At 36.9% G+C, this 27,853-nt stretch overlaps 1 protein-coding gene across 1 annotated transcript in view; it reads left to right on the top strand.

The window, feature by feature from the left end:
- The window catches only part of CNTRL (centriolin), a 119,076-nt gene that overhangs the window by 20,225 nt on the left and 70,998 nt on the right, over positions 1–27,853 (top strand). The window contains exons 4-10 of the mRNA XM_042780385.1: positions 826–967; positions 3,497–3,683; positions 8,995–9,188; positions 15,435–15,554; positions 16,354–16,579; positions 18,553–18,662; positions 26,279–26,473. Of these exons, the coding sequence (XP_042636319.1) occupies positions 826–967; positions 3,497–3,683; positions 8,995–9,188; positions 15,435–15,554; positions 16,354–16,579; positions 18,553–18,662; positions 26,279–26,473 (1,174 nt within the window). The remainder of the gene's footprint in view (positions 1–825; positions 968–3,496; positions 3,684–8,994; positions 9,189–15,434; positions 15,555–16,353; positions 16,580–18,552; positions 18,663–26,278; positions 26,474–27,853) is intronic.

Here is a 27,853-nt window from a genome sequence, read left to right as displayed (position 1 = left end):
GCGGGATCGGGCAGTGTTTCGTTCTGCTGTGCATGGGGTCGCTATGAGTCGGAAACGACTCGACGGCACTTAACAACAACAACAACAAATACTTCATCAGTCAAGATTGGTCATTATGAGTGATAAATTGTTCACTAATTTAAATAATGTGATTAAAATATTTATACTGATAAATAATATCATCATCAGGGGTTCACTAGCTCAGAAATGGGAGCCATATTCTATTGGCATAAATAACCATTCTGTGGTAACTTAAGGTAATAGTTAAGAGCATCAGTGGTAGTGAGTTTGGTTTTTTTTTTTTTGGGGGGGTCTCTTGTGTAAGACTTTATCACGTAGAAGAGTGTGTGCGTTTGAGTTTTTTAGGTCTTCCCTGGCTATCAGCTATTACTTTTCATAATGGTTAATGAATGACATTGCCATAGATAGACTCTCTTTTTCTGGTTTGTTTCAAGTCTGTAATGTTTATTCCAGCTGTATGTTAAACAGTCCAGGGCTTAGATTGTTGACAGATTTTTGTGGTGGTTGGTGCTTATGTCACTTATTTCAAGGCTTAGTATGTTTCTTAGAGTTGTGGGGCCCTGAAGTCTGATAGTAAGATGGATGGGATTCCTGGGCACAGCAGTGAAAGGTTGGCAGTTTAGCCCTTCTAATAAATTTGTTTTTAGCCACATTTGTTTTGGTTTTCATTTATGAAAACAACTGATAAATTAAAATTATGAAAAGTAACCCCAAGTGAGAACAAAGCTGTTTATTCTAAAAAATTCAATGGAGGAACTCTTGTCATTGTACTCTTTAAGTTTGATTTTATCCTTTGGTTTCCAGCAAAATTGAAGGCATAGAAAATATGTGTCATCTGCAAAAGCTAAACCTTGCAGGAAATGAGATTGAACATATTCCAGTATGGTTAGGGAAGAAGTTAAAATCTTTGCGGGTCCTCAATCTGAAAGGCAACAAGGTATCATCGGTAAGTTAATCATAGTGGGAATAATTACTTTTCAAATTTTTGGACTTGTTGAAAAAAAAGGATTAAAGATGGAGCTACTGGTTTTAGTTTTTAATGGATTTCTTCTTTTAAGATTGTTGGTCTTTTAACCAAACATCAAATGAAAGAAGTAAAAAAATAAAAGCAGAAGTAGAAAATGAAAGATGTCTGGACTCACTTTTGTGAACTTGGAAGATCTCTTAATGTTTCTAAAATTCGTTATATAGTGTTTAATTTAGAGGAAATTATTTGTTTATTTCTCTGTAGGAGGGTTATGTGGCTAAAATGAAATGATAAATGTGAAAATGCTTTAAAATTTTAGAATATAAAATAAGGCTATGGTTGTATTAAATATAAAGTTACATTGCATTACTGAATATGCTTTTTTCAAAACATACATTCTTCCAAATCTCATTAAGAATCACTGATTTAGAGAATTCTTTTTTTTTTTTAAATTTTGATTTTGATTTGGGTGAAAGTTTACAGAGCAAATTCGTTTTCCATGCAGCAGTTCACATACACTTTGTCTCATGGTATTGATTACATTTTCCCACAATGCAACAGCTCTGTTCCCACTTCTTCATAGTTACCTCTTCCCTATGTCCTTCTTTCCTATGCACTGCTGCCCCCCAAGCTGTCTCCCTGTGCATACACAGTCCTTCTATTCTCCCATGATTGATCTCTCCAAAGAGTATATCTACTTAACGTAAATGTTCAGCTCATATACCTGTCTTTTGTTTGGCTGGCAGCCACAGGAGTGGGTTCAATTCCAGACCTGAAGGGAAGCTAGGGGCCATAGTCTCAGTGGTTCCACCAGGCTCTATCAGACCAGCAAACATGGTCCCTTTTTTTAAAATATGATTTTGAGTTTTGTTCCACATTGTTTTCCCACTCTATCCAGGATCTTGTACATAGATCCCACTCCAAGTGGTTAACAGTGGTAGCCGGGCACCATCTAGTTCTTCTGGTCTCATAGTCGTATAAGCTGAGGATCGCATGGTATACCAGTCGCTTGGACTAATTATTTCCATGCATCTTTGGTTTTCTTCATTCTTCTTTGCTCTAGACAAGGAGAGACTATTGTTGCATCTAGCTGGCCACTTGCAAGCTTTGATGATCCCTGACATTACTCACCAAAGTAGGATGTAGAACAGTGTTTTTGTGCAGTGTATTATGCCAGTGGAGCTTGATGTCCCCTATGACCATAGTCCCAAGCCCACAGGTCCAACTACCCACTCCCTCTGGGTAGCTGGCTGGGGCCAAGAAATGACTACAACCTTGTCCCTTGTCAGCTCTACTGTATACCTGGGAATTCTTATAGAACATACAAATACACTTGTAGAAACATTGTCTCCCAACCCTATACATGGTCATGGGCCAATCCCCCCAGCATCCAGAAAAAACAAACTCGCTACCATCAAGTCAGTTCGACTCATAGTGACCCCTCCTTGGGTTTCCGAGGCAGTATCTCTATGGAAGTGGATTGCCCAATCTTCCTTCCAAGGAGTGGCTGGTGGGTTTGATCTGTCAACCTTCTGGTAGCAGTCAAATGCCTTAGGCGCTACACCACCAGAGCTCCCCCCACCCCTGCATAGACATATCTTGCCTTGACTTTTTACAGTAATGGACTAATACAATATTTGTCCTTCTGTGATTGGCTTATTTCACTCAGCATACTGTCCTCCAACTTCATCCACATTTTGCGGTGTTTTGCAGAATCTATGTTATTCTTTAGGGTTGTATTGTATTCCATTGTGTGTATAGTTTGGTTATCCATTTTTCTGTTGATGGGCACTGAGGTTGTTTCCATCTTTTTGCTGTTGTAAATAGTGCTGGGATGAACATGGGTGTGCATATATCTGTTCTTGTCCTGGCTCTTACTTCTTTAGAATGTATACCTAGTAATGGAATTGCTGGGTTAAATGATATTTCTAATTCTAACTTTTTAAGGAATCACTATACTGCTTTCCACAGTGGTTGTATCATTTGACAGTCCCACCAGCAGTGTTACATACCTGTATTTCTTCTAACTATCAGTTGTAACTCTGTTATCTTAAGATTTACTGTAATCTTTATTATAGCCATCTATATTTTCCATGTGTTCAATCAGTGTAATGGAAACACTATAGGTTTAGAATTATACAGACCTGAATTCAAATCTTATTTCATTCATTTACAAGCTCTGGTCCATGGCAAGTTACCTAACTTGTATGAACCTCAGTTTCTTCATCTTTAAAATTAAGGTGATATTTACCTCATAAGTTGTTGGAGGAATTACAGTTGAAATGGTGAATGAAAATGCCTAGTATTTCATTGACATTATAGATAGATATTCAAGAACTGTGTTCTCTCTTTTTATCCCTCTCACCATTACCACTTTTAGATAATGTGTTCCATGAGTAGGTTCCTTGTCATATTAAGAGCAGTGTCCATTGCTTTTTTACTTCCCTTAGGTAGGCTTATGGTTTTCAAATTAAATTATATTAATACTAATGTTATATATCTGTTCAGCTGCAGAATGTAAGCAAGTTGAAACCACTTCAAGATTTAACATCTCTGATCCTGCTTGAAAATCCGATTGTGGCTCTTCCTCATTACCAGCACTTTATCATTTTTCACCTCCGCTCGCTGGAAAGCTTAGAAGGTCACCCAGTAACCACTCAGGACAGACAGGAGGCTTTTGAGAGATTCAGTTTAGGTAAGTTGACATTGTAAAAGAACCAAGTGTAGGTTGAGGAAAAATTTATTTTTTCAGACATTATCCAGAAAAATATATTATGAACTTTATAATGCTATCAAAATGTGTATGAAAAATGGTACCATGAAGTAATTCATTCAACAGATATTTATTGAGCATGTACTGGGAGCCACACATTGTACTTGACACGTAGTGGACAAACATATGGGGCTGGTCTTTATGTAGCTCATGTTTTAGGGAAGAAGACAGACAAAAAAACAAGTAAATTCAAATAAAATAACAGAGCAGGACTTCCTTTTAGGGAAAATTGTAAAGGAATGCTTCTCTGAGGAATTGATATTTAAGCTGAAGGCAAAGGGAAGAAGGATTAATAATGTGAAGAATCGCGTTCAGGGAGGGATAGCAGTTTGTAGTTTGGGGTTGGAAAGACCTTGATGAGTTCAAGGACCTCAAAAAAAGGCCCACAGGTCTGGAGGATAGCTCATGAAAAAGTTTGGAGCGATAGGGTGAAGCAAGTTGATGCAGGGCCTTAGAGTTTGAATTTTATTTCAACTACAGTGGGAAGCCATTGGTCATTTTTAAGCATGGGTGGGACATGATCCAGTTTGTTTATTGAGAAGATTATTTTTGATGCAGAGTGGAGATTGACTTGGAGTTGGGCAAAGTGGAGGTGAAGGGACCTGTTTGTTAGGAGGCTATTGCAGTCATCCAGGCTAGAAATGTTAGTGGCCTGTGCGTACTTAGGTGTCAGTTCTGACTCATGGCGACCCCTCCTTGGGTTTCCAAGGTAGTCTCTCTAAGGAAGTAGATTGCCCAGTCTTCCTTCCGAGGAGTGGCTGGTGGGTTTGAACCACCAGCCTTCCAGTTAGCAGTCAAATGCCCTAGGTACTATGCCACCAGAGCGCCTACTTAGGTGTTAGAGTTGGAAATAGAAAAAAAAGATGAAATATTTTAGATCAATTGTAGAGGTAAAGTAAGCAGCATTTCCAATGGATTGGATAATTCCTAACCTTCTGGGAGTAAGTGCTTAGATGGTGATATCATTTATGGTCAATTAATAATTTCTCGTATAAGAATCAGTACAAAGCTGATTCCTATGAGGCAAAGGTTAAAGATGTCCCAAATGTCCAAATTCTCTAAGCTGTTGTACCACTCCAACTATTCCTCCTATCTTTGGGTTCAGTAATTTCCTACTACAACTTACAAACTGTGCTTATAGTTAAATGCATTATTAGGGAAGTAACAGGGTACAATTAGGGATCAGAATCAACTTAGAAGTTAACAGGAGCAACTCAGGATACAGTTCTTCCATCATGACAGCTTCTTCCTGTCCTGTGCCTCCAGGTCCTGCTGGGGCCTTACGAGTGTTGCAGGTCTTAGCTCTGTGGGTTGGCATGCCCCATCACAGCCTTCTCATGCTGGTCTCCTTCCTCCTGTTTAGTGCCGTTATCACCCTTGCTGCTGCCATACCACTGTTTCTTATTCTCTTTAGTGTTATAGCTCCCTCTCTTTCTCCAACTCTTTCTCTAAAACTTCTGTCAGGGAATCTGGTTATATAGCAAGCTCCTTATCAGTTTCAAGGCTACCCCCTTCCCCAGCAAGGGTTCCATGTACCTTTTTTGCATAAGCAGACTATTGGACACCCATAGATACCTTATTTGTGTTGTCCCAGCCAATCATTCTGTGGGAGTTATGGCTAGAAGGGCCATATTAAGTAATTCACTGTACTATATATGGAAATAAAAGAATTAAGAGTTTTGTTTTGGACATGTTGAATTTGAAATGTCTATGAGACAACTAAATAGAGCTATCAAGTTGTTATTGTTGTTAGCTGCCATCAAGTCACTCCTTATTCATGGTGACTCCGTGCATAACGGAACGAAATGCTGCCTGGTCCTGCACCATGATTGGTTATAGATCGGACTCTCATGACACGTAGAGTTTTTGTTGCCTGATTTCTGAAAGTAGATTGCCAGGACTTTTTTCCTAGTCTTTCTCTTAGTCTGGAAGCTCCAGTGAACTTTGTTCAGCATCATAGCCTCCCCTGACAGTCTCCCCTGACAGGTGGATGATGTCTGTGCATGCGGTGCATTGACCAGAAATCAAACCTAGTGTCCTGCATGGGAAGCAAGAATTCCACCACTGAACCACCATAGCTGGAGGTCAGACAAAAGATGAACTGGAGATAGAAATCTGAGAGTCATTATCATAAATGTGGTATTTAAATCACTGGGAATTGATTAACTCAGCTAGGTAGGACTTGGGAAGAAGAAGAGGAGCTCAGAAAAGAGACTGAGAAGGAAAGCCTGGCAAGGTAGGAGAAAACTGGAAATAATGAGTTGCAAAAGCCAGAGAAGAAAGGGTTTCAAGAGAGGTAGTGGTCAACCATGTTCAGTGCTGAGATATGAAGTAAGACAAACACAGAAGTATGCTTTAGATTAGCAACATAACAGTTGTGATCTTTTTGTTTGTTTATTGTGATTTGGGTGAAAGTTTACAGAGTAAATTTCACTTTCCATACAGCTTTGTCTCATAACATTGACTACAATTTACCATAATGAAACAGATCCCCTCCCACTTCCTCCCCATAATTCCTTCTTCCCTGTGTCCTTCCGTCCCATGCACTCCTGCCCCCTGAACTATGTCCCTGTGCATACACAGCCCTTCTATTCTCCCATGATTGTTCTCTCTAAGGAGTGTATCTATCTAATGTAAATGTTCACCTCATAAGCCTGTCTTTTGTTTGGGTGGAAGCCACAGGAGTTGGTTCATTACCAGACCTAAAGAGCAGCTAGGGGCCATAGCCTCAGTGGTTCCATCAGGCTCTATCAGACCAGCAAATCTGCACCCCCCTTTTTTTTTAATTTGAATTTTGTTCCACATTGCTCTGTGGGATCCAGGATCTCCTACATCTAATAGTCGTATAAGCTGAGGATCGCATGGTGTACATTCGCTTGGACTGATTGTTTCCATGAGTCTCTGGTTTTCTTCAACAATGATGATCTTAACTGTAGCAGTTTAAGGCATGGTGGAAACATGATTATAGATTATAATAAATTGAAGAGTGAATGGGAGGGAGATTTAAAAAAAAATTTTGCAGTTTCCTTCCTTCCCCTTCCCCCCCACTGGGGGAGGGAGATGTTGGGTGAAGATTTGGAATTTTCTCCCAGAATTTCATTCCACTGTGACCTAATAAATAGAGCCCAACATTTATAAATAAATAAATAAATAAATAAACCTTCTAGACCAGGAAATGGGCAGAACAAATACACTAAACTACAAAACTAGTCATCAGAGAAACAGAATAGTCAAGGCTATAGCGGGTTGACAAATCCTGGTTCAGTTCCTGTGGTCCTTGAGAAGACGAGGATCAGATCCAGAAAAACAGGAAGGATAGTCCTTCAGTAGGAAGGACACTTTCTCCATCAGACAGTAGAGAAGATGTGTGGAAATGTAGGTAGTTGAGTTGGTCATGGGAATTGAGGAGGTTTCCACTGATGGCTTCTGGTTTTTCAGTGAAGTATGAGGTCATCAGCTGAGAAGGAGAAAAGAAAAAAAGAATGTAGAGTATAAGAGTTTTGAGGAGCAGGAGGAGGTATAAAATAGCCATTGTAGGGTATTGGGAAATGAGCCTTTATGTTCAGGCGTATGAAATTGATGTTAGTTTGTTTTTGACCAACAAAAACATCAGTTTTATATAGTTCAATCCAATATTTGAAAAGCATGGTAAATTTTTACAATTTGGACTCTACTCACCCAACATTTGTTACCCTGAAGTGTGTTTTGTAATCATTAAAAATATAAATAATGCATATATGCATATAAATAATGCAAAGTCATATAAATGAAATATTGGGGAAAATGTTTAAACTGCTTATGGGTCATTAATTACTTTAGATACTAATTAAGAACCTTTAATGTATTGGGCTCTTGGGATCCAGTGGTGAGCCAGATAGATGCAGCTTCTTCTTTCATGAAGCTTTAGTGGGGAAAGCAGACAGCCAAGCTGTTTACAACTCCCTATGACAAGGGACACAGTGCAGGTACAAGGTGATGTGGGAGTATCCCTGAGAAGCATCTAACCTGAGAAGGGGTAGGGTAAAGGCGGGATTCTCAAAGTGTTTTTTTAAAAAACAAACAGCTGCCAGTCGGATCCAACTCATAGCCACCCCTATGATACCCTGAGGCAGTATCTCTACAGAAGTAGATTGCCCAACCTTCCTTCTGGGGAGTGGCTGGTGGGTTTGAACCACCATCCTTCTGGGTAGCAGTCAAATCCCTTAGGCACTATGCCACCAGAGCTCCCAACAGAGAGCTAAATAAATGCAAAATAGTTAGCTCAGTAAGCTCAGACCAAACTTCAAAAAAACAGACTCACTGCCATTGAGTCCATTCGACTCATAGCCACCCCATTGGGTTTCCAAGGCTGTGAATCTTTATGGAAACAGACTGCATCATCTTACTTGCATGGAACAGCTGGTGGTTCAAACCACCGACCTTTTGGTTAGCAGCCAAGTGTCTTAACTGCTCTACCACCAGAGCTCCTTAAGCTCAGGCTGAGGGCATGAATAAGACTGCAGGTGAGAAGAGGCATCACAAATCTGAAGAACTAATTTTAGAAAGGCTGTAGTGGCGGTGTCCTTGAAGATGAAGCTGGAGAAGGAGGGTAGGATCAGATCATAAAGAGCCTAATCAGCTCTTCATTTAAGTTTTTGGATCTTATCCTAAGAACTGTATGAAGCCTTTGAGGGATTTTAAGGTAACAGTGTTTTGCAAACACGTTTGCAGCATCCTAATAACTGTAATTACTAATATCAAATAAACTACATAGTTGTTAAAGGGAACCTGGAAAAACCTCATCTTATCAACACTAATTGAATTAAATATGTGGAAGTAGAATATTAGCCCTTAAAATTTAATCCAAATGACAACATGCTTACTTCTTTTAAATAAATCAATTTCAAGATGACCAGTCTTTTTTTTTTCTAAAACTGTAGTGACTGATTTATTATTATTATTATTTTATTGTGATTTGGGTGAAGATTTACAGAGCAAATTCACTTTCCATACAGCAGTTCACATACACTTTGTTTCATGACATTGACCACAGTTTACCATACTGCAACAGCTCCCCTCCCACTTCCTCCCCATAGTTACCTCTTCCCAGTGTTGTAGTGACTGATTTTTAATACACAATTGTATTTACACTATTCTTAGATTTCTTTTGCTTTTGTTTTATTTGAGACATATTTTTACATTTCTTTAATTGGGAAAGATAATGGTAAATAAACTATTGAATTTTTATTGGCAGAAGAGGTAGAAAGACTAGAAAGAGATTTGGAAAAGAAGGTGATGGAAACTGAGGAGCTGAAGAACAAACAATCAAGGTTCCTTGAGGAAATTAAAAATCAAGATAAACTGAACAAATCATTAAAAGAGGAGGCCATGTTACAGAAACAGAACTATGACGAGCTAGAGAGTGACCTAAACACAAAGAATGAATTGGTAAGTCTGTATTTTGCATTGCCAGGCAGTATTCTTCGATGAAGGAGAATACTTTGCCTTTGGATCTGAAAATGTAACTCTCTGATCATTGATTGGGAAAGATGTGGTTTAATACAAATATATGCAAAAGTCTTTATGTGTTGTAGACTATATTGTATGATATGGTTGCACCGTTAAAGTATGCAAAAAGTGCCAGCTTGGGCTATATTGTTTGAAGTGTCGTGTTGAGAACAAAGGAAAAAGATGAAGTTCTACGCTGTGAGATTTGGTCAGACTGCCTCTAAGTATTTGTATTTCTTTAAGGTAGCAACATTCTTGGTGAGTCTGAACATTGGCAAAAACTTTTAGAAAGCATTTTGGCAAAACTATCCAAATCTTGAACAGACATTTCCTGTCTCGGATTCCATTTCCAATAATATATTTTATACAGATTGTAGCAACAATAAATAAAGATCATATATATACATACTCATATACATGTATGCATACTTATACAAGGATATTCGCTACAATTTTGTTTCTATTAGCCAAAAAAAAAAAAAAAAGGAAGTAACTAATCTGTAAGTGGGAAACTTAGAGACATCCATGTGGTAGAATAGCATGTTGTTAGTAAACTGAGGTAGAACTGTGTGTCCTAATGTGGAATGATGTACGTAACACATGTTGATTTGTGAAAAAAGCACGTTGCAAAGCAGCATGTTGAGTATGATTTTATATATGAAAATAAATATATACGTATAGGGGAAAATGGCAGACTGTGCACCAGGCTCTTGGCAGTAGTTATTTCTGAGGAAGACAATTATACAGCACATTCAAATTGCCCTTTCTGCACATCTGCGATGTTTTCAGTTTTATGTAATTTGGCTTTATGGTTGAAACAAAAAAAAAGATATTAAAAACCAGAATGTGTTCAAAAAGTTACTGATCAAGAAACTTCAAAGGTCTTGAGACCATGCCGTATGAGGAATGAGCAAAGGAATAGTGGGTGTCCAGGCTAGAGAGGAGACCCAGTAGCTATGACAATTGCCTTCATATATTCAAAGGACTGTTTCATGGAAGAGGAACTAGAATTATTACTAAAGTCTCATGAGATATAATTAAGACCTGGTAAATGGAATGATAGGAAAACCAGTTTTCATTTAGGGAAGATGAAGAAATTTCTAATAGCTGTCCTGAGATAAAATGTGATAACTCTAGAATGTTTTTGCTGTCACTGAAGCAGGCAGAAGCTGGCCAAAACTTGGAAGTCTAGGGGGAAAGATCAAAATCATTAGACAAGAAAATGGACTAAATGACCTCAAAAGGGCCCATTAAGTCCAGAAAATCTGATTCTGTAAAATTATTAGGCTGTTTTCCCTGAAGGCAAAATAGCTATTGATACCCCCTTGCTCCCACCATCAGCAGTTTCTTATTCTAATCTATGCATACTCTAGAGAATTGTACTTCCCTTATAACTAATAGAATCCAAGATATAGTTATCTCCTGTTTCTCTTTGAAGATTGTGAGTTTTGTCTAATTACTTGCCTAGTTAACAAGGAGAATTCTGCCTTATTGCTTGCTTTATTGACAATTCCATCTGTGCATTCTTTGTGTGTAGGCCTGCAGTTTAGAAGGGAAGTTGTTACTTGAAATATCAATACTTAACTACCTCTTTCTTGAGGTCTTTGCCTGAGAAAAAAAGGTAGTTTATACCAGGACGGGCATAAGGAAAATAGGACAGCTTCCCCCGCTCTGTAATTTAAATATTAAAAGCATTTGTGGGTTCCTTCATATGTCACTTAGTTGAATGTAGTTTTCAGATTTGCCAGTTGTATTCTGAAGGCATGTATTAATAGTATTGATAATCTGGTGGTAATCATGATTTTGGATTATGTACTTCTGCTTTCCATTAATAGAGTGGATTGATGAGTACTGCAACCATTGTAGACCAGCATGACAATTTTATTTATTTTTGTGAACTCTTCATGCCAATCACATAAATTCGTGTTTCAGATACAAAAATAAAGATAAGTAGTTATGATGATATTATTGACATTTATCAACATTTGATAAACTTTGCAGAGTTACAGATCTTTTTGGAATATAGGATCCATCTTTTACTGCTAAGATTAATAACTGTAATTTCCATGTGCTGACTTCCTGGCATACAGCATCAACTCATTGAAAACCTGGACAAAATGTCATGTCTTACAAGTTTGTGTTATTCCAAAATTATAGACTGGTATAGTTGCCTACTTTGCTTTTTTTTTTTTTTAATTTATAATTGTGGTTGATATGTTAGTGCCTAAGGCACTTGACTGCTAACCAGAAGGCTGGCGGTTCAAACCCACCAGCCACTCCTCGGAAGGAAGATGGGGCAATTTACTTCCATAGTGATACTGCCTCGGAAACCCAAGGAGGGGTCGCTATGAGTCAGGTCCGACTCGACGACACATAACAACAGCAACAAATGTTAGTGCTATGAGTAAATGTTTTGTGAATTGTCAACAGTTTTTGCTATTTTTTCCCTGAAATACTTTTGTAGACACCAGGTTGTACTCTTCTCTATGTTCTTATATTATTTTTATAATTAACCATTTAAACATTTAAACATACTTTTCTAAAATTAATACATGTTTATTATAACAAATTCAATAACACAAATATATATAGTAGAAAATAAAGATGTCATTTTTCCCTACCGTATTCCTTGGGAATGTCTTTCTTGTTTTCCATGATTATACATTATATATGTAATTAATTTATATATAAATTAAACATCTATATACTCTTGAACAGTGCTCTTTAGAATAGTCAATTATACAATACCAAACAGGTAACACTTGCCCAAAAGCAAAGATGAGAAGGCTAGGAGGGGCAGGGACTGTGGAGGGATGGACATGGGGAAGGCAGAGTAGAAATTGGGAGTGTGCTAACACATTGGGGTATAGCAACCAATGTCATAAAACAAATTGTGTATAAATTGTTGAATAGAAAACCAGTTTACTATGTAAACTTTCATCTAAAACACAATAAAATGTTCCCCCAAAAAAGACATATATGCCCTTGAATAAGTTTTTGATTTTATAGAACAAAGTGGAATCTTACTATAAAAGTCTGCAGCTTATTTTTCACATACAATATATCATGAACAGCTCTCCAAGTTAAAAAATACATGTTTTTAAATATATATATATATATTTCTCATTCTTTTAAAAGTCTTTATAGTGTTCTCATCATATGGATATTGCATAATTTATTTAGCTTATGCCTATTCATGAATCTTTAGGTTTCTTCAAGTTTTTTGCTATTAGAGGCAATGATACAGAGAAAATCTTGGGGGTGGGGTGTATGTGTATGTATATCCTTATGCAGTCATGCTAATAATAATCCTTTACCATAAATCACTACAAGTGTAATTACTGTATACTTTGCATTTAAATTTTGATGAATGTTAACACATGCTTCAGAAAGCTTATAACCAATTTATAATCCTATAGCAGTAAATTCCCCACTGGGTATTGTTATTTTGAACTTGTAAATATGATAGAAAAAAATGAAACCTTGTTACAGTTTAAGTTTGCACTTGTTTAGAGAATTGAATATTGTGTGTGCATTTGTTGACTGTTTTGTATTTGTTCTTTAAATTGCCAGTTCATACTCTTTTGCTATTTTTTTTTTTAAGTCCAAAGGACTATTCTATGTTATAGAAGAATTCTAGGTCTGATTATAAGAGCCTGCATTTGAAAAATGTTTTCTATTGTATGTGGAATATGCACTGATACCTAAAATTGTATAGTGCTTTCCAGTTTTCTCAGGTTAATACATATGTGTGTGCCTGCATACATACATACATATATGTGTAAAGAAAATTAGTAACATTGAAGTAAGACTTCTGGTGATCATTTAAGCCATAGTAGTCCCCCCTCTACTGTCACCAATAAATATTAACTGAAGTTTCTCTTTGTCCTTTTGTAAGTGATTTAACTCCTTTCAGTTTACTCATTTTAAAAGTGAGAATGAGTTACCTACCTTGCCTGACTCACAGATTTGTGAGGATTTAATGAGGTAATGAATGTGAAAATATTTTGAAATGAATCAATTAAGTAATGGAAATTGATAGATCTGTAACTCCTAGTTAGAGTGATGATTGAATGTGTCCATGTAAGAATAATGCAAATAAAAAATAACTAGATCTTCCTAAGGTAAGTTGTTAATAAAATAGAACTTAGCAACTTAACTCACTGGATTTCTCCAGGTGATGGCTTCTGTTTGATTATGTCTCCTTTCTAGCCTTTGTTTCTTGCAGGCCCTTTTCTGCCGATTCTTTATTCTTCCTTAAAGGTAGTTGCTCCAGGGCTGGACTACACACTCTGTTTTTTATGGTTTGCATGATAACGTGTATCAATATGCTTGTTTTATCTTTTTAGTTTTGAAACTGTCTTGCTTTCTGGGGAAGTGTGCTTTTTTTTTTTCCCCTTCAATGGTTGCATACTTATGAGAGTGTATTTTAGATGTAGGGGAAAGAATTTGTATCATTTTTTTGATTGGCAAATACATTAACTGCAGTCAGCTCATGATTATCCAGGGTAATACTGTAACCAGCCTACTTTCCATGTCTTTTTGCTGCTATCTTTAGGTCATGCACTTCTGCAACTGATATTTATTGAGTGCTTAATATATGCTAACCAAACCAAACCCACTGCCTCTGGGTCGATTCTGACCGACAGCAACCCTAAACTTAGTGCTATAAAAGCACACAAGTACTTTGAGAAGCACAGAGTATTATCATTTGTCTGCGTTATCCATGGTTCCAGTCACATATGCTGTGTTAGGCCTTACTGCCAATGAGCTTTGGAGAGAGAAGCCCAGAGTTAGTTGAGCTGCTTGTTGTGAGTTGTTTTGAGACTGAGTGCTGTGTGAGCATTCAGTGAAAGCATCAGTGTGTTGGTCCCTGCAGCAGGACACTGAAGGCAGCACGGTAAAAGAGAGCGTTGGATCTGAAATCAGGAGACTGGGAACTGAAGTCTGCCCTTTTCACTACCAGCTTTGTGATTGGGCAAGTTATTTAACCTCACTGCGAAGCTTTCATTGTCTCATAGGGTAGTTGTGAAGATTTAGTGAGATAGCACATGTAAGATGCTTAGCCCAATGTTTGGCACATAGTGAGTACAAAATCAATATTGCCTATTTTGTAGGCTAGCATTGCTTCCATTTTGACAGATAATCAAGAGGTGACTGTAAACTAAATTATGCACGACTTTAATTTTCTGGATGTTATAAACTGTACGTGTTTGTTTATATTTTGTTCTTTTGCATTTTTATATTAATGAAGTTTTTCTGCATGTTCTTTGTCTGGTATCTAATATCAGACATGGCACAACACACAAAAGGGCATAAATCACTTAGTGGACCTTTGAAATGAACTCAAAGGACTGGTATAGTAGAAAGGGGACTGGTAAAACCAGTCCTATAAAATAAAATAGTCAGCCTGTATCACTAATGTAATATGTAACCTTCAACAAGTTACTTTACCAGTCTGGGACTCTCTTTCTTTCTTTATGAAGTCAGAGAATTAGATTGGATGATTTCTTGTCTTCTCCCAGCTATAAAAACTTTTAAGAATAACTAAAAAGTTATAATTATAGTAGATTTACTTTATAAAAATTTAATATTACATATTTTGATCTGACTGAGTTTATACAAATTTCCTTACCCCCTACAAAGTATAATGTTTTGGATACTTAAAACCTGTGATGCCATTAGCTACAAATAAAACAATTAAAACCAGTTTCTTTTTTCCCCTTCTTCTCACTGCCTTATTCTTTTGTAGTTAATGGCAGAATCAAATTCCCCCCATGATTTGAAGCAATTTTTAAAATCACAAAGTACATGAAATAAACTATGGCTAATTATTGGGAAAGTAGGAAGCAGGTACTTAAAGACCAGTTTATTTAGAGATAATTGTTACAGTTATTTTCATGTTTGAATAAAGCAAACTTGATGGTTTAAAAATCTTTATCCATTGCAACCTGAAATAGTACATAAACTTCAAAGGTCTCTTATGTGATCTCATGTGAAATGATAATTTTATGTTTCATTATTTATAATTTTAAATTAAGGTAAAGTGTTCTGAATGTTGTGCTGTTTGCTGTGGGATTATTAGAAATACTATTATTATTATGACTAGAACCTGCTATATCATTGCACCTTTACACTAACTTACTGACACTATATATGTTATCTCATATCAAATTGGGCCAATAGCTAAAACAGAAGACTGTGGAACTAACACGAGCTTGTCAGAAACAGTATGAACTGGAGCAGGAATTGGCCTTTTATAAAATTGATGCTAAATTTGAGCCACTGAATTATTACCCATCAGAGGTGAGTTTTTTCTTTTTTTTTTTTTTTTTAATGTTTTAGCAATCCCAAGTTCAAAGCCAGCGTGGGAGGGGTGACTAGGGACATTTCAGGAATTTTTATCAATAACTAGCCCTCTTTCTTATTATGAGGGCATCAGCACAGTGAACTGTATTTTGGTTGAATCTATGAGTTATTTAGCTCAGTAGGTTATAGCAGTGTCCTCATGAGGCAGAAAGCCCCAGGAGGAATTTGCCCACAGTTACCAGGCTTGAGAGAGTGGCTGGGGCAGCTTCCTCAGATCCAAACTTGATTGTCTCCCTACCTTGCTTTTTCATTAGTCACTGAATTTAGTATTAATCAACCATTATTATTACAAATGCCATAAATGCTCCTGTAGCAAGGGTGATGCTGTTTAATTTTAAAAATTCAGTTATTAAGATTTAATAGACTAAGATTTTACCTATATCAACTTAGAAACCAAAATAAAACAACCAGATTTCTGATTTTAGAGATTAAGCAGTGCTCAAAGTCATATGATTGTGTGGGTAGCTCTTTAATCAATCAGTCCAAGCCCTTTCATTCTTTTGGGACAGAGGGGTTTTTCTTGAGATCATTTTCAGTTCTTACTCTTTTTTGATGTATATTAGCAATAAGAAAAAAGAATGATGTGTGTTTTTCAATTTCTAGGCCTGTAGATAGGACTCAATATAAATTTAGGCAATTCTGTGCTGTGTTTTCCACTACAAAAATGAATAATGCCATTTGATTGCTTTGAAGTTATTTATTATACCATGAATTTATTAATTTATTTTGCTTTTAGTATGTTGAAGTTGATAAAGCCCCAGATGAAAGCCCTTACATTGGCAAATCCAGATACAAGAGAAATATGTTCACCACAGAGAGTTCCATTATTGATAATGCCCAGCCAGCACAGATCAGGAAGATGGAGCCAGATGAAGGGGAGCGACTTAGAAATGAGCAAGTTAACTTGAAAGCGCAGGCGCCACTGGACGTGCTGGAGGACAAAGGAAAAAAAATAAGTGCAGGTTAAAAAAATTACATTCTTTAAAAATATAAGAAGATTAAGTTTGTAGGCAAATTTTTTTCACAATTCTTTTAATCACTTAAACATGTTTATGATAATGCATTATAGTTCTTTTACATAAAAAAGTACATCTAGAAAGTTATTTTCTAATGATTTCTCTTAGAGCTGAGGATGGGTTTTTTTTACTATAAATTGATAGCCATCATGTCCAGGAGGTTCAAGAATGCTTAAATCCTGCCCTGCCAAATAGCCCTTATACCCACTGGAGCTCTACACATAAAATGTTATTGTTGTTGTTAGGTGCTGTTGAGTCAATTCAGACTCATAGTGACCCTGTGTGCAACAGAATGAAACACTGCCCTGTCCTGCATCATCCTCACAAGCCTTGTTATGGATGAGGCCAACATTCCAGCCACTGTGTCAACCCATCTCATTGAGGGGCTTCCCTTTTTTTCTTTTTACCAAACTTTACCAAACATGATATCCTTCTCCAGGGACTGGTCCCTTCTGACCACATGACCAAAGTAAGTGAGATGAAGTCTGGCCATTCTTACTTCTAGGGAGCATTCCAGCTGCACTTCTTCTAGGATAGATTTAGGAAGAAAGATAGGACCATCCACTTCTGAAAGAATTGGCCGCTGAAGACCTTATGAATAGCAGTGAAACACTGTCTATACACAAATACATAATTAATAATAATCGAAGCAAGTAAAATACCATTTTACTGATTGCTGTGCATGTAGCCAGAACATAAAGCAGCACTTTGGATAAGCTGTATCAGATACTGTTTTTATGTTTTGGCTGAAGACTGGTATCCTACTTTTCCTGGCCTGCCCGGCACTTCACCTTCCCACCCTTTTTCCCTCCAAATCACCCAAGGGGGCTAAAGAAAATTCCAGAGATATACCATTTTCTAGCAAAGTCACATGGAGGAAGAAGTCAAGCCGAGAGGGTACTTTAGAGGCTCTGTTAATGACAAACTTTGAATGCATTTATCCAGTTAGCTGTGTGAATATGGAAGAAGAATGCAGACCTGAATTGCATCCCACTAGCAATCATGGCACACTCACCAATCAGATTAGCAACTTACTTTCCCTTGGTTGGTAGCTAAGTAAAAAAACATGGAAAGCCAGTAGAGTTTGACTTGGAAAAGGGAAAGGAGAGGCTGAGTTCTCCTTGCCTACATATGTTATATGCAAGGCTCTGAAAGGGGAAAGCCAAAATAGAGCAAATACATGTGCAGACTAGTTTCAAGGGGCATATAGTTGTATACTAAAAACAAAAAATAAAACTTACTACCATAGAGTCAACTCTGACTCATAGTGATCCCCACTGGGTTTCCAAAGCTGTTAATCTTTACAGAAGGAGATTGCCCCATCTTCCTTTCATGGAACAGCTGGTGGGTTTGAACCGCTGACCTTGGTGGTTTTGAACTGCTGATCTTCTGGTTGACAGCCAGGCAGGAAAGGAGAGAGTGAGAGAAATCAGAAATTTGAGGTAGTGAAAAATTGTTTTGAGATCACTTATAGCTGGGAAAAAAAATAAAGTAGTGAATTTCTTGATATTGAGCCCAATAATAAAGCATTTGCCTCAGAAATGTTTTTTTTTTTTATTTTTAATATCCTAAATCTGATTATGATTTAGCGATGTATAAGTGCATGTTTAACCAATAATTTATTTATCCTTTCAAAAGGGTTCTCTAACATTGGGAATATTGAGTAAAGACCCTTTTAATGTCAAGAATTTTACAAATAAAAGACTGAATCACAGTGCTATACCATATTATGAAACAATTTATTATAGAGATTAACTAATCGATGAAAAACCATCATAAGTAATTACTGTTTTATTCCTGTAATTTATAGTGAGAGAATTTAGTTGGAGGTAACTTCAAAGAAAAACATCTGTGTGGTAAAAATTTCAGAATTCAAAGTTTTTTTACATGTGTATTGTGCATGTTTTTTTAAATGGTAGCGCAAACTCGACTATCAGAACTGCATCATGAAATAGAAAAGGCAGAACAACAAATTTTAAGAGCTACTGAAGAATATAAACAACTGGAAGAAGCTATACAACTAAAAAAAGTATGTACAAACAAAACAGCATTGCTAAGTAGAAATGCAAAAATGAAATGTTGGTTCCTTTCATATTCATGGAAAATGATTTTTAAATCAGTGCTGCTTCACTAATTATGGAATAACTAATTTCAGAGTCAGATACGGGTTCTGGCATTTCCCAATCACATTTCCCTTTCATTCATGATGATATCCTATTAGCCTTTTATAAGATGTTTAGAAATAAATTAATTACTTAGAATTTATGTAAAAATGTATTTTGTCTACTGTATTATGAAAACTGCTGTTTTACCCAAGGAAATTGCTTGTTGATGTATTTCTTCTAATTTTATTAAGTACTTCCACCTATAAGATTATAGGACTTAGCTTAAGACATCTTTAATGTAATGTGACTACTACCAAATACAAGCAGCAAAAAAAGGAATGGTGTACAAAAAAGAATAGCACTCATATTACCAAAGTGCACCATGAAGAAGTAAGCAGCTCAAAACCATGGTATAATTGCATAGGGGGGAAATTCAAAAAAGGAAATGTTTTGACGTTTTAGTTTTTATTTTAATTGAGAAATATACAGTAAAACATGCACCGGTTTCTACATGTACAGTTCAGTGACATTGATAATATTCTTGGACTTGTGCAACCATTTTCACCCTCCTTTCTGAGTTGTTCCTCTCCCGTTAACATAAACTCACTGCCCCCTGAGGTTCCTATCTAATCTTTCTAGTTGCTGTTGTAATTTGATCCCATAGAGATAGTTCTTAAAAGAGCACAATGCTCAAGCATGATATTTTTTTACTAGCTAAGCTAAACTATTGTTTCGTTTTAAAAAGACTTTGAGGAGATATTTTTGGTTTAAGGTTTAAAGATTATCTCAGGGGAATATTTTCAGGGTTTATCTACTCTCCATGACTCCAGAAAGTCTGGAGCCCGTGAGATTTTGAAATTCTGTTCTACATCTTCCTTCTTTTGATCAGGATTCCGCTGTAGAATCCTGGATCAAAATGTTTAGTAATGATAGCTTGGCATCATCCAGTTCTTCTAGTCTCATGGCAAAGACGGCAATTGTTTGGGGAGGCAATTAACCACATAATCCAGCTTATTTAAACTTTTAAAAAGCAGTATTTCAAAATTATGACTAGAACTGCATAGCGCTTGGCTGCTAACCAAAATGTCAGTGATTCGAACCCACCAGCTGTTCTGCAGGAGAAAAGGCTTGGTGATCTGCTCCCATAAACATTTCAGCCTAGAAAACCCTGTGGAGCAGTTCTTCTCTATCATATCGGGTCACTATGAGTTGGAATCAACTCAGTGGAAACAAGCAACATACCTTAATAGATAGCAAAAGAATGTTAAGTACAAATTGTAGATTTTTAAAAAAGATAACTGTATTAGTACTTTTAAAGCATATGTTGTTGTTGTTGTTATATGCCGTCTTGTCGGACCCGACTCATAGCGACCTCTCCTTGGGTTTTCAAGGCAGTATCACTACGGAAGTAGATTGCCCAACCTTCCTTCCGAGGAATGGCTGGTGGGTTTGAACCACCAGCTTTCTGGTTAACAGTCAGGTGTCTTAGGCACTACGCTTTAAAGTATATAGTAACTAGAAATTGAGTCAAGTTTACTGGAAGCTTATGAAATACTGGTCACTGACTGGACTGGGCTCTGAGTAGTAAACAAAGCAGATCTGTATCACTCCCTTTTGGACAGACTAATAGGGGAAATAGACAATAAACAAGTGAAAAAGAAATACATAGTTAAAAAATGTAGTGGTGTAGTAAAAAAAAAAAAAAAATAGAAAATTGAGAGAAATAATAAAAGGGATCTAATTTAGATTGTGGGGACCCTCTGAGGAGAAGATGTTTAGACTGGGAAAGAGCCAAAGAGGCAGAGTTGAAATGAAGAGTATTCCAAGCAGAGGAGGCACTGCAAAAGCCTTCAGGCTGAAGAGTCCTCAGTAGAGTGAGAGTGGGAGATGAGGTTAAAGAATCACTAGGGGCCAGGTCATGCCAGGTTTCTAGGCCATTTTAAGTAGTTTGATTTTTTTTTCTAAATGCAGTGGGAAACGTTTGAAGGGCTTTGGGCAGTACAGTTGCCTGATCCTATTTATAAATATAAATAAGAGACCCTGGGTACTCTATGGAAAGTGAGTGGGCGTGAGGAAGATGGAAAGAATAGAAATGTGTGCATCTGTTAGGAGGCTACTGTTTAGTACAGGCAAGAAATGATAATGGCTTGGGCCAGGAAGATGATGGTGAACATGGAGAGAAGCAGACTGATTCTAGGTAAAATTTGGCAGTAGAACTGAGAGAACTTAAAGATGGATTGAAAGTGAGAGATGTAGTGGAGGGAGTTACCAAGAATTATTTTAATGATTAAATAAGAATGGTTTACAATACCACTGGCCAAAACTTTATATAGATAGATTGGTAGGTTAAATAATATAATTTTGAAATAAACATATGCTTATAAAATGTACTTGGGGGAAAAAAATTATTTTAAATGAGTAAATATAAGCCTAAATTTTTCTTTACACTGTTAATTTCCTTGACGTGCTAACAAGGGTAGGCGTCAGCCTACTTCTTATTCATAGTTTTCAGATCTGTAAAACTTCAATTTAATGAGAATTTGCTATAATTTACAATTCTATAATGAGATAATTTCACAGTAAACAGAAAATTTCAATTTTCTTTTTCTTTTTGTGATTGTAAAGGTATTTTGATTACGGGAAGGATTTTGGAGATATAAACCTGTTGCCGTTGTTCATAGCAACCCTGTAGGACAGAGTAGAACTGCCTGTTAGGGTTTCCAAGGCTATAATCTTTACAGAAGCAAGAGTGGCTGGTGGATTTGAACCACTGACCTTTTGGTTAGCAGCTGAGCACTTAACCCTATTCCACCAAGGCTTCCTTTTGGAAATTTGTTGTTGTTAGGTGACATCAAATTGTTTTCAATTAATGGCAACACTGTGTACAACAGAATGAAATACCGCCTAGGCCTGCACCATCCTTACAACCGTTGCCATGCATGGGTCCATCCTCACAGTTTGTGTCACAACATCTCATTGAGGATCTTCTCTTTTTTTGCTGACCAAAGTATGTGAGACAAACTCTGACCATACTCACCTCTAAGGAGCATTCTGGTTGTATTTCCTCTAAGACAGATTTGGTTGTTTTTCTAGCTGTTCATGGTACATTCAATATTCTTCACCAATACCACAATTCAAACTCATCAGTTCTTCTGTGATCTTTGTTATTCATTGTCCAGGTCTCACTTGCATATGAAGATACTGAAAATACTATGGCTTGGGTCAGGTGCATTTAGTCCTCAAAGTGACATCTTTGCTCTTTTAACACTTTAGAGAGGTCTTTTGCAGCAGATTTACCCAATGAATATGTTTGATTTCTTAACTGCTGCTGTCAGTCATTGATGTGGATCCAAATAAAATGAAATCCTTGATGACTTCAGTCTTTTCATCATTTATCATGATGTTGCTAGGATATTTGTTTTCTTTATGTTGAGGTGTAATCCATACTGAGGGCTATATAGTCTTTGATCTTCATCAGTAAGTGCTTCAAGCCATCTTTGCTTTCAGCAAGCAAGGTTGTGTCATCTGCACAGCACAGGTTACTAAGCCTTCCTCCAATCCTGATGCTGCATTCTTCTTCATATAGTCCAGCTTCTTGGATTATTTGCTAGAATACAGATTAAATAAGTGTGGTGAAAAGATACAACTCTAATGCACACCCCTCCTCATTTTAAACCATGCACTATCCCCCTTGTTCTGTTTAAATGACAGCCTCCTGGTCTATGTATAGGTTCCTCATGACCACAATAAGTGTTCTGGAATTCCTGTTCTTCATAATGTTATCCATAATTTGTTATGATCCACAAAATGCTTTTGCATAGTCAATAAAACATATGTAAACATCTTTCTGGTGTTCTTTGCTTTCAGCCAAGATCCATCTGAGATCAGCAGTGATATATATCCCTTGTTCTATGCCATCTTCTGAATCCAGCTTGGATTTCTGGCAGTTCTCTGTTGATATATTGCTGCAACCACTTTTGAATTATTTTCAGCAAAATTTTACTTGTGTGTGATATTAATGATATTATTCAATGATTTCCATGTTCTGTTGGATCACCTTTCTTTTGAAATGGCCACAAATATGCATCTCTTCCAGTCGGTTGGCCAGGTAGCTGTCTTCCAAATTTCTTTTTTTTTTTATTAGGATTTGGGTGAAGATTTACAGAGTAAATTCACTTTTCATACAGCAGTTCACATATACTTTGTCTCATGTCATTGACCAAAATTTACAATTCAGCAGCTCCCCTCCCATTTCCTCCCCATAATTACCTCCTCCCAGTGTCTATCCCTTCATACTCTTCTGCATCCTGAGCTATCTCCCTGTGCATAAGCAGCCCTTCCTTCTCCCATGATTGTTCTCTCCAGGGCGTGTGTCTACTTGAGGTAAATGTTTAACTCACATGCCTGTACTTTGTTTGGCTGGAAACCACAGTTGTGGGTTCAATTCCAGACCTGAAAGGCAGCTAGGGGCCATAGTCTCAGTGGTTACACCAGGCTCTATTGGACCAGCAAACCTGGTCCCCACCTTTTTTTTTTTTTTGCCTCCAAATGATTTTGAGTTTTATACCACATTGTTCTCCCTCTTTATGCAGGATCCCCTACATCCCTTCCAAGTGGATGGCAGTTCTTCCAAATTTCTTAGCATAAACAAATGAGTGCTTCTAGTACTGCATGTATTTGTTGAAACATCTCAGTGGCTATTCAGTCAATTCCTGGAGACTTGTTTTTCACCAATTCCTTCAGTGCATCTTGGACTTCCTCCTTCTGTACTGTCAGTTCTTGATCATACGCTATCTCCTGAAATGGATGAACATCTACTATCTGATGACTCAGTGTATTTCTTCCATCTTCTTTTCATGCTTCCTGCTTCATTCAGTTTTTTGCCCATAGAATCCTTCAGTGTCGCAACTCAATGTTGCTTGAATGTTTTCTTTAATTCTTTCAGCTTAAGAAATGCTGAGCATGTTCTTCCCCTTTGATTTTCCAACTCTAGATCTTTGCATATTTCATTATAATTCTTTACTTTGCCCTCTCAGCTGCCTTTTGAAATCTTCTGTTCAGCCCTTTTACTTCATTATTTCTTCCATTTGCTTCAGCTACTCTCCATTCAAGACCAAGTTTCAGAATCTCTTCTGACGTCCATTTTGGTCTTCTCTTCCTTTCCTGTCTTTTTAATGATCTTTTGTTTTCCTCATGCGTCCTTCATGTCATCCCATGGCTCATCTGGTCTTTGGTCACTGGTATTTAGTACATCAAATCTATTCTTAGATGGTCTCTATATTTAGGTGAGATATACTCAAGGTCGGGAGCTCTGGTAGCATAGTGGCTAAGACACTTGTCTGCTAACCAGACGGCTGGCGGTTCAAACCCACCAGCCACTCCTTGGAAGGGAGGTTGGGCAATCCTACTTCCGTAGTGATACTGCCTCGGAAGCCCAAGGAGGGGTCACTATGAGTCGGGTTTGACTCAATGGCACATAACAACATACTCAAGGTCATATTTTGGCTCTTGTGGCCTTGTTTTAATTTTCTTAAGCTTCAGCTTAAACTTGCATATGAGCAACTGATGGTCTGTTCCACGGTTGGCCCCTAGCCTTGTTCTGAGTCATGATGCTGAGTTTCTTCATTGTCTCTTTCCGCAGATGGAGTCAGTCTGATTTCTGTGTATTCTATCTGGTGAGATCCATGTGTATAGTCACTGTTTGTGTTGCTTAAAGAAGGTATTTGCAATGAATAAGTTGGTCATGTAGAATTCTGTAATGCGATCTCCAGAGTCAGTTCTGTCACCAATGTCATATTTTCCAACTACTCATCCTTATTCTTTGTTTCCAGCTTTCGTACTCTGTTCACTAGTAGTTATCAATACATCTTGATTGTATGTTTAGTCAATTTCAGATTCAGAAGTTGGTAAAAAAAATCTTTAGTTTCTTCATCTTTGGCTGTAGTGGTTGATGCATAAATTTGGATAATGGTCATATTAACTGGTCTTCCCTATAGGCATATGGATATTATCCTATCACTGACATCATTGTACAGCCAAAGATGAAATGTTCTTTTTGACCATGAATGAGACCCCATTCCTCTTTAATCTGTCATTCCTGGCGTAGTAGACTATATGATTGTCCAATTCATATTGGACAGTGTATTTCAGCTCTAATAAAATGCAGTAATGCCTAAGATATCAATCCTCTTGTGTTCCATTTCATGTTTCTACAGCTTTCAATTTTCCTAGATTCATACTCCATACATTCAACGTTCTGATTATTAATGGTTGTTTACAGCTGTTCCTTCTCATTTTGAATTGTGCCACTTAGCAAATTAAGGTCCCAAAAGCTTTACTCCATCCACGTTATTAAGGTTGCCTCTACTTTGAGGAGACACTTCTTCCCTAGTTATATTTTGAGTGCCTTCCAACTTGAGGGGCTCATCTGACACTATGTCAGTGTTTCTCTGCTATTCTTAAGGTTTTCGGTGGCTGATTTTTTCAGAAGTGCACCTGACCACATCCTTCTTCCTAGTCTGTCTTAGTCTGGAAGCTAGCTCCGCTGAAACCTGTCCACCATGGATAACCCTGCTGGTATTTGAAATACCAGTGGCATAGCTTCCAGTATCACAGCAACATGCAAGCTACTACAGTATGACAAACTGAAAGATGAGTGGTGGTTTGGAAATTTAGAAGAGTTTAAAAAAGGATCAATAAACACCAACAATCCCATCACTTGTGGACAGTCATTATCAATATTTCATTTCTTTGCATTCTTTGTTCTGCATCCTTGTTTTGTTGTTTTTATAATTTCATATAGATTTTGAGATACATTTCTACATTTGTATACATTTTAATGCTAAAAACTATTAGAAATAGGAGATAGGGTATTAAGGTTACTGCTTCTGTACTAGTACTGAGAATTTTTTGGTTGATTGCCTTAATACTTATACCGCTAGGACACTGTAGTGTAGTAATTAGGGACATGGTCTGGCAGCGCACTAGTTAGGTTTAAGTCTTGGCTCTACTACCTATAATAATGAGACCTTGGGCAAACTATTTAATAACTTTTGTAAGACTCAATTTTTTTATCTGTAAAATTAGGGTAAATATACTTTCTACTTTTTAAATTTTGAGTATTAAATTAATTAAAGTATGTAAAGCGCTTAGAACAGTGCCTGGCACATAGTAAATGTTACATAAATTCAGCTACACATGGGGTCATCGTGAGTCGGAATCGGTTTGCTGGCTGCTTGTTTATTAATAATATTGTTGTTGTTATTAATTACTTCCAAATCACTTGTACTAGAATAACAGCTTCATTTGTAACCTTTATTGTAGTATTAGTTTTCATAAACTTTTATAAAATAAGATTTTCTATATGTAATAAACATAAAAGTATAAGATATGAATGGAGTGTCTAGATTCCTCACATTTTAACTTTTATTAAAAAACTAATAGAGGATAGAATAATCTTTGAATTGTAGAATTTGTTTAACTTTGCAAACCAATGTTGGTGTCCCCCTGTTAATTGTGTGTTGGGGTGTGGGGAGATTAGATTTCAGAAGCAGAGAAGGACCTTCTTTTCAAGCAGTTGAGTGATAGGATACAACTTCTAAATAAATTACGCCAGGAAGCTTTGGATCTAGAACTACAGATGGAAAAGCAAAGACAAGAAATTGCTGAAAAGCAGAAGGAGATCAAGGACCTACAAATAGTCATAGATAGCCTGGATTCCAAAGACCCAAAACATGTAAGTAAATTCAGCAATGTTGGCTTCTTCTATGAAGACAAGAATGTCATTCTATCATTCTATCTCTGTATTGCCTATCATCATTTTTAGCCTCAGTGTTCTTTCTGAAAGTCTCTTTTAGTTTGATGTACAAATTTGAGTGATGTGTATGTGTGTGTACATATATATGTGTGTGTTCATATATATGTGTGTGTGTGTGTGTGTGTGCCTAAAACAAAGCAACTTAGGCTTGAAGGATGTGGCTTTCAATAGAGTGGTGTATGCATGGTATACTATTTTTTTTAAGTGGTTCAATTTCATTGTATTTCAAGGCAAGAGAAACCTGCTGCTGCAAGATACTCTCCAAACCCCTTAACCTTTTCTCTCTTCCTGGTTTTTTTTTTTCCATTGTTGTTAAAAGCAAAGTGGTGAGATGAGAGAGCTGAAGGAAGTCAGAATCCTTTCTCTACCCCTTCTTTAAGTTTTCATACAATCCTTATGCAAATACTATACTCAACCTAATTGTTTCAAATTGTTCTGTTTTGTTTTGTCCTTAAAAAGCAAATGTTTCTCCAGAGTATACCTGCCTAATGTGGCCATTTTGGGTCAGGTGGCTGGATGATGCGGTTGAGCTCTTGGCTCTTTCTATCTCTACCATGAGAAGTCTTCCTAATGGCTTATCTTTTAGCTAATATTTCTAAAATAGAAGTAGAAATATTTTACTAGTATACTGCCAAACGAAAACCAAAAGCACTGCTATCGAGTCAGATCTGACTCATAGCAACCCCTCCTTGGATTTCCAAGGTGGTATCACTACAGATGTAGATTTCCCAACCTTCCTTCCAAGGAGTGGCTGGTGGGTTTGAACCGCCAGCCTTCTGTTAGCAGTCAAGTGCCTTAAGCACTACACCACCAGAGCTCCTACCAGTATACTTAGAATAATAAAATTACATATTTTTAAAGAATTTTAAGATCTTTGGAGTAAGAGAAATCATAGTATTTAGCATGGTAAGGACAATGCACTATAATTGTTTTAAGTACTTCATAAGTTATGCAAGTGTTACTGTAACTATTTTAATAAAATGCCATAGATATTTTTTGTAGGCAATTTTGACAAAGGATAGCCTTACCATCACATACATAAGGTCTTTTCCAACAAAAGCCTAAGATTTAGTATTAAAATGGAAACCAAAAAAAGTGGCAAATCTGTTATATGTATTTTGTCACAGTAAAATTGAAAAAGAAAATGACATCGAAATAGGCTTGATGATTTTAAGGATATTTTGGTTAGATGAAAAAAAATCAGAGATTTTAAGTCAATTACAATATGGTCAGTGTACCTTACTTTTATTGTATTTATTTGTTCAGAAGTCTGCAATCCCTTTTTTTTTTTTTTTTTTT

The sequence above is a fragment of the Orycteropus afer genome, unplaced genomic scaffold, assembly GCF_000298275.1.
Source record: "Orycteropus afer afer isolate SDZICR_OR568_19922 unplaced genomic scaffold, OryAfe1.0 scaffold00037, whole genome shotgun sequence".
In the NCBI taxonomy this organism is placed as follows: Eukaryota; Metazoa; Chordata; class Mammalia; order Tubulidentata; family Orycteropodidae; genus Orycteropus; species Orycteropus afer.
The sequence above is the reverse complement of the archived record's forward strand: the minus strand, read 5'-3'. Positions and strand labels throughout refer to the sequence as shown.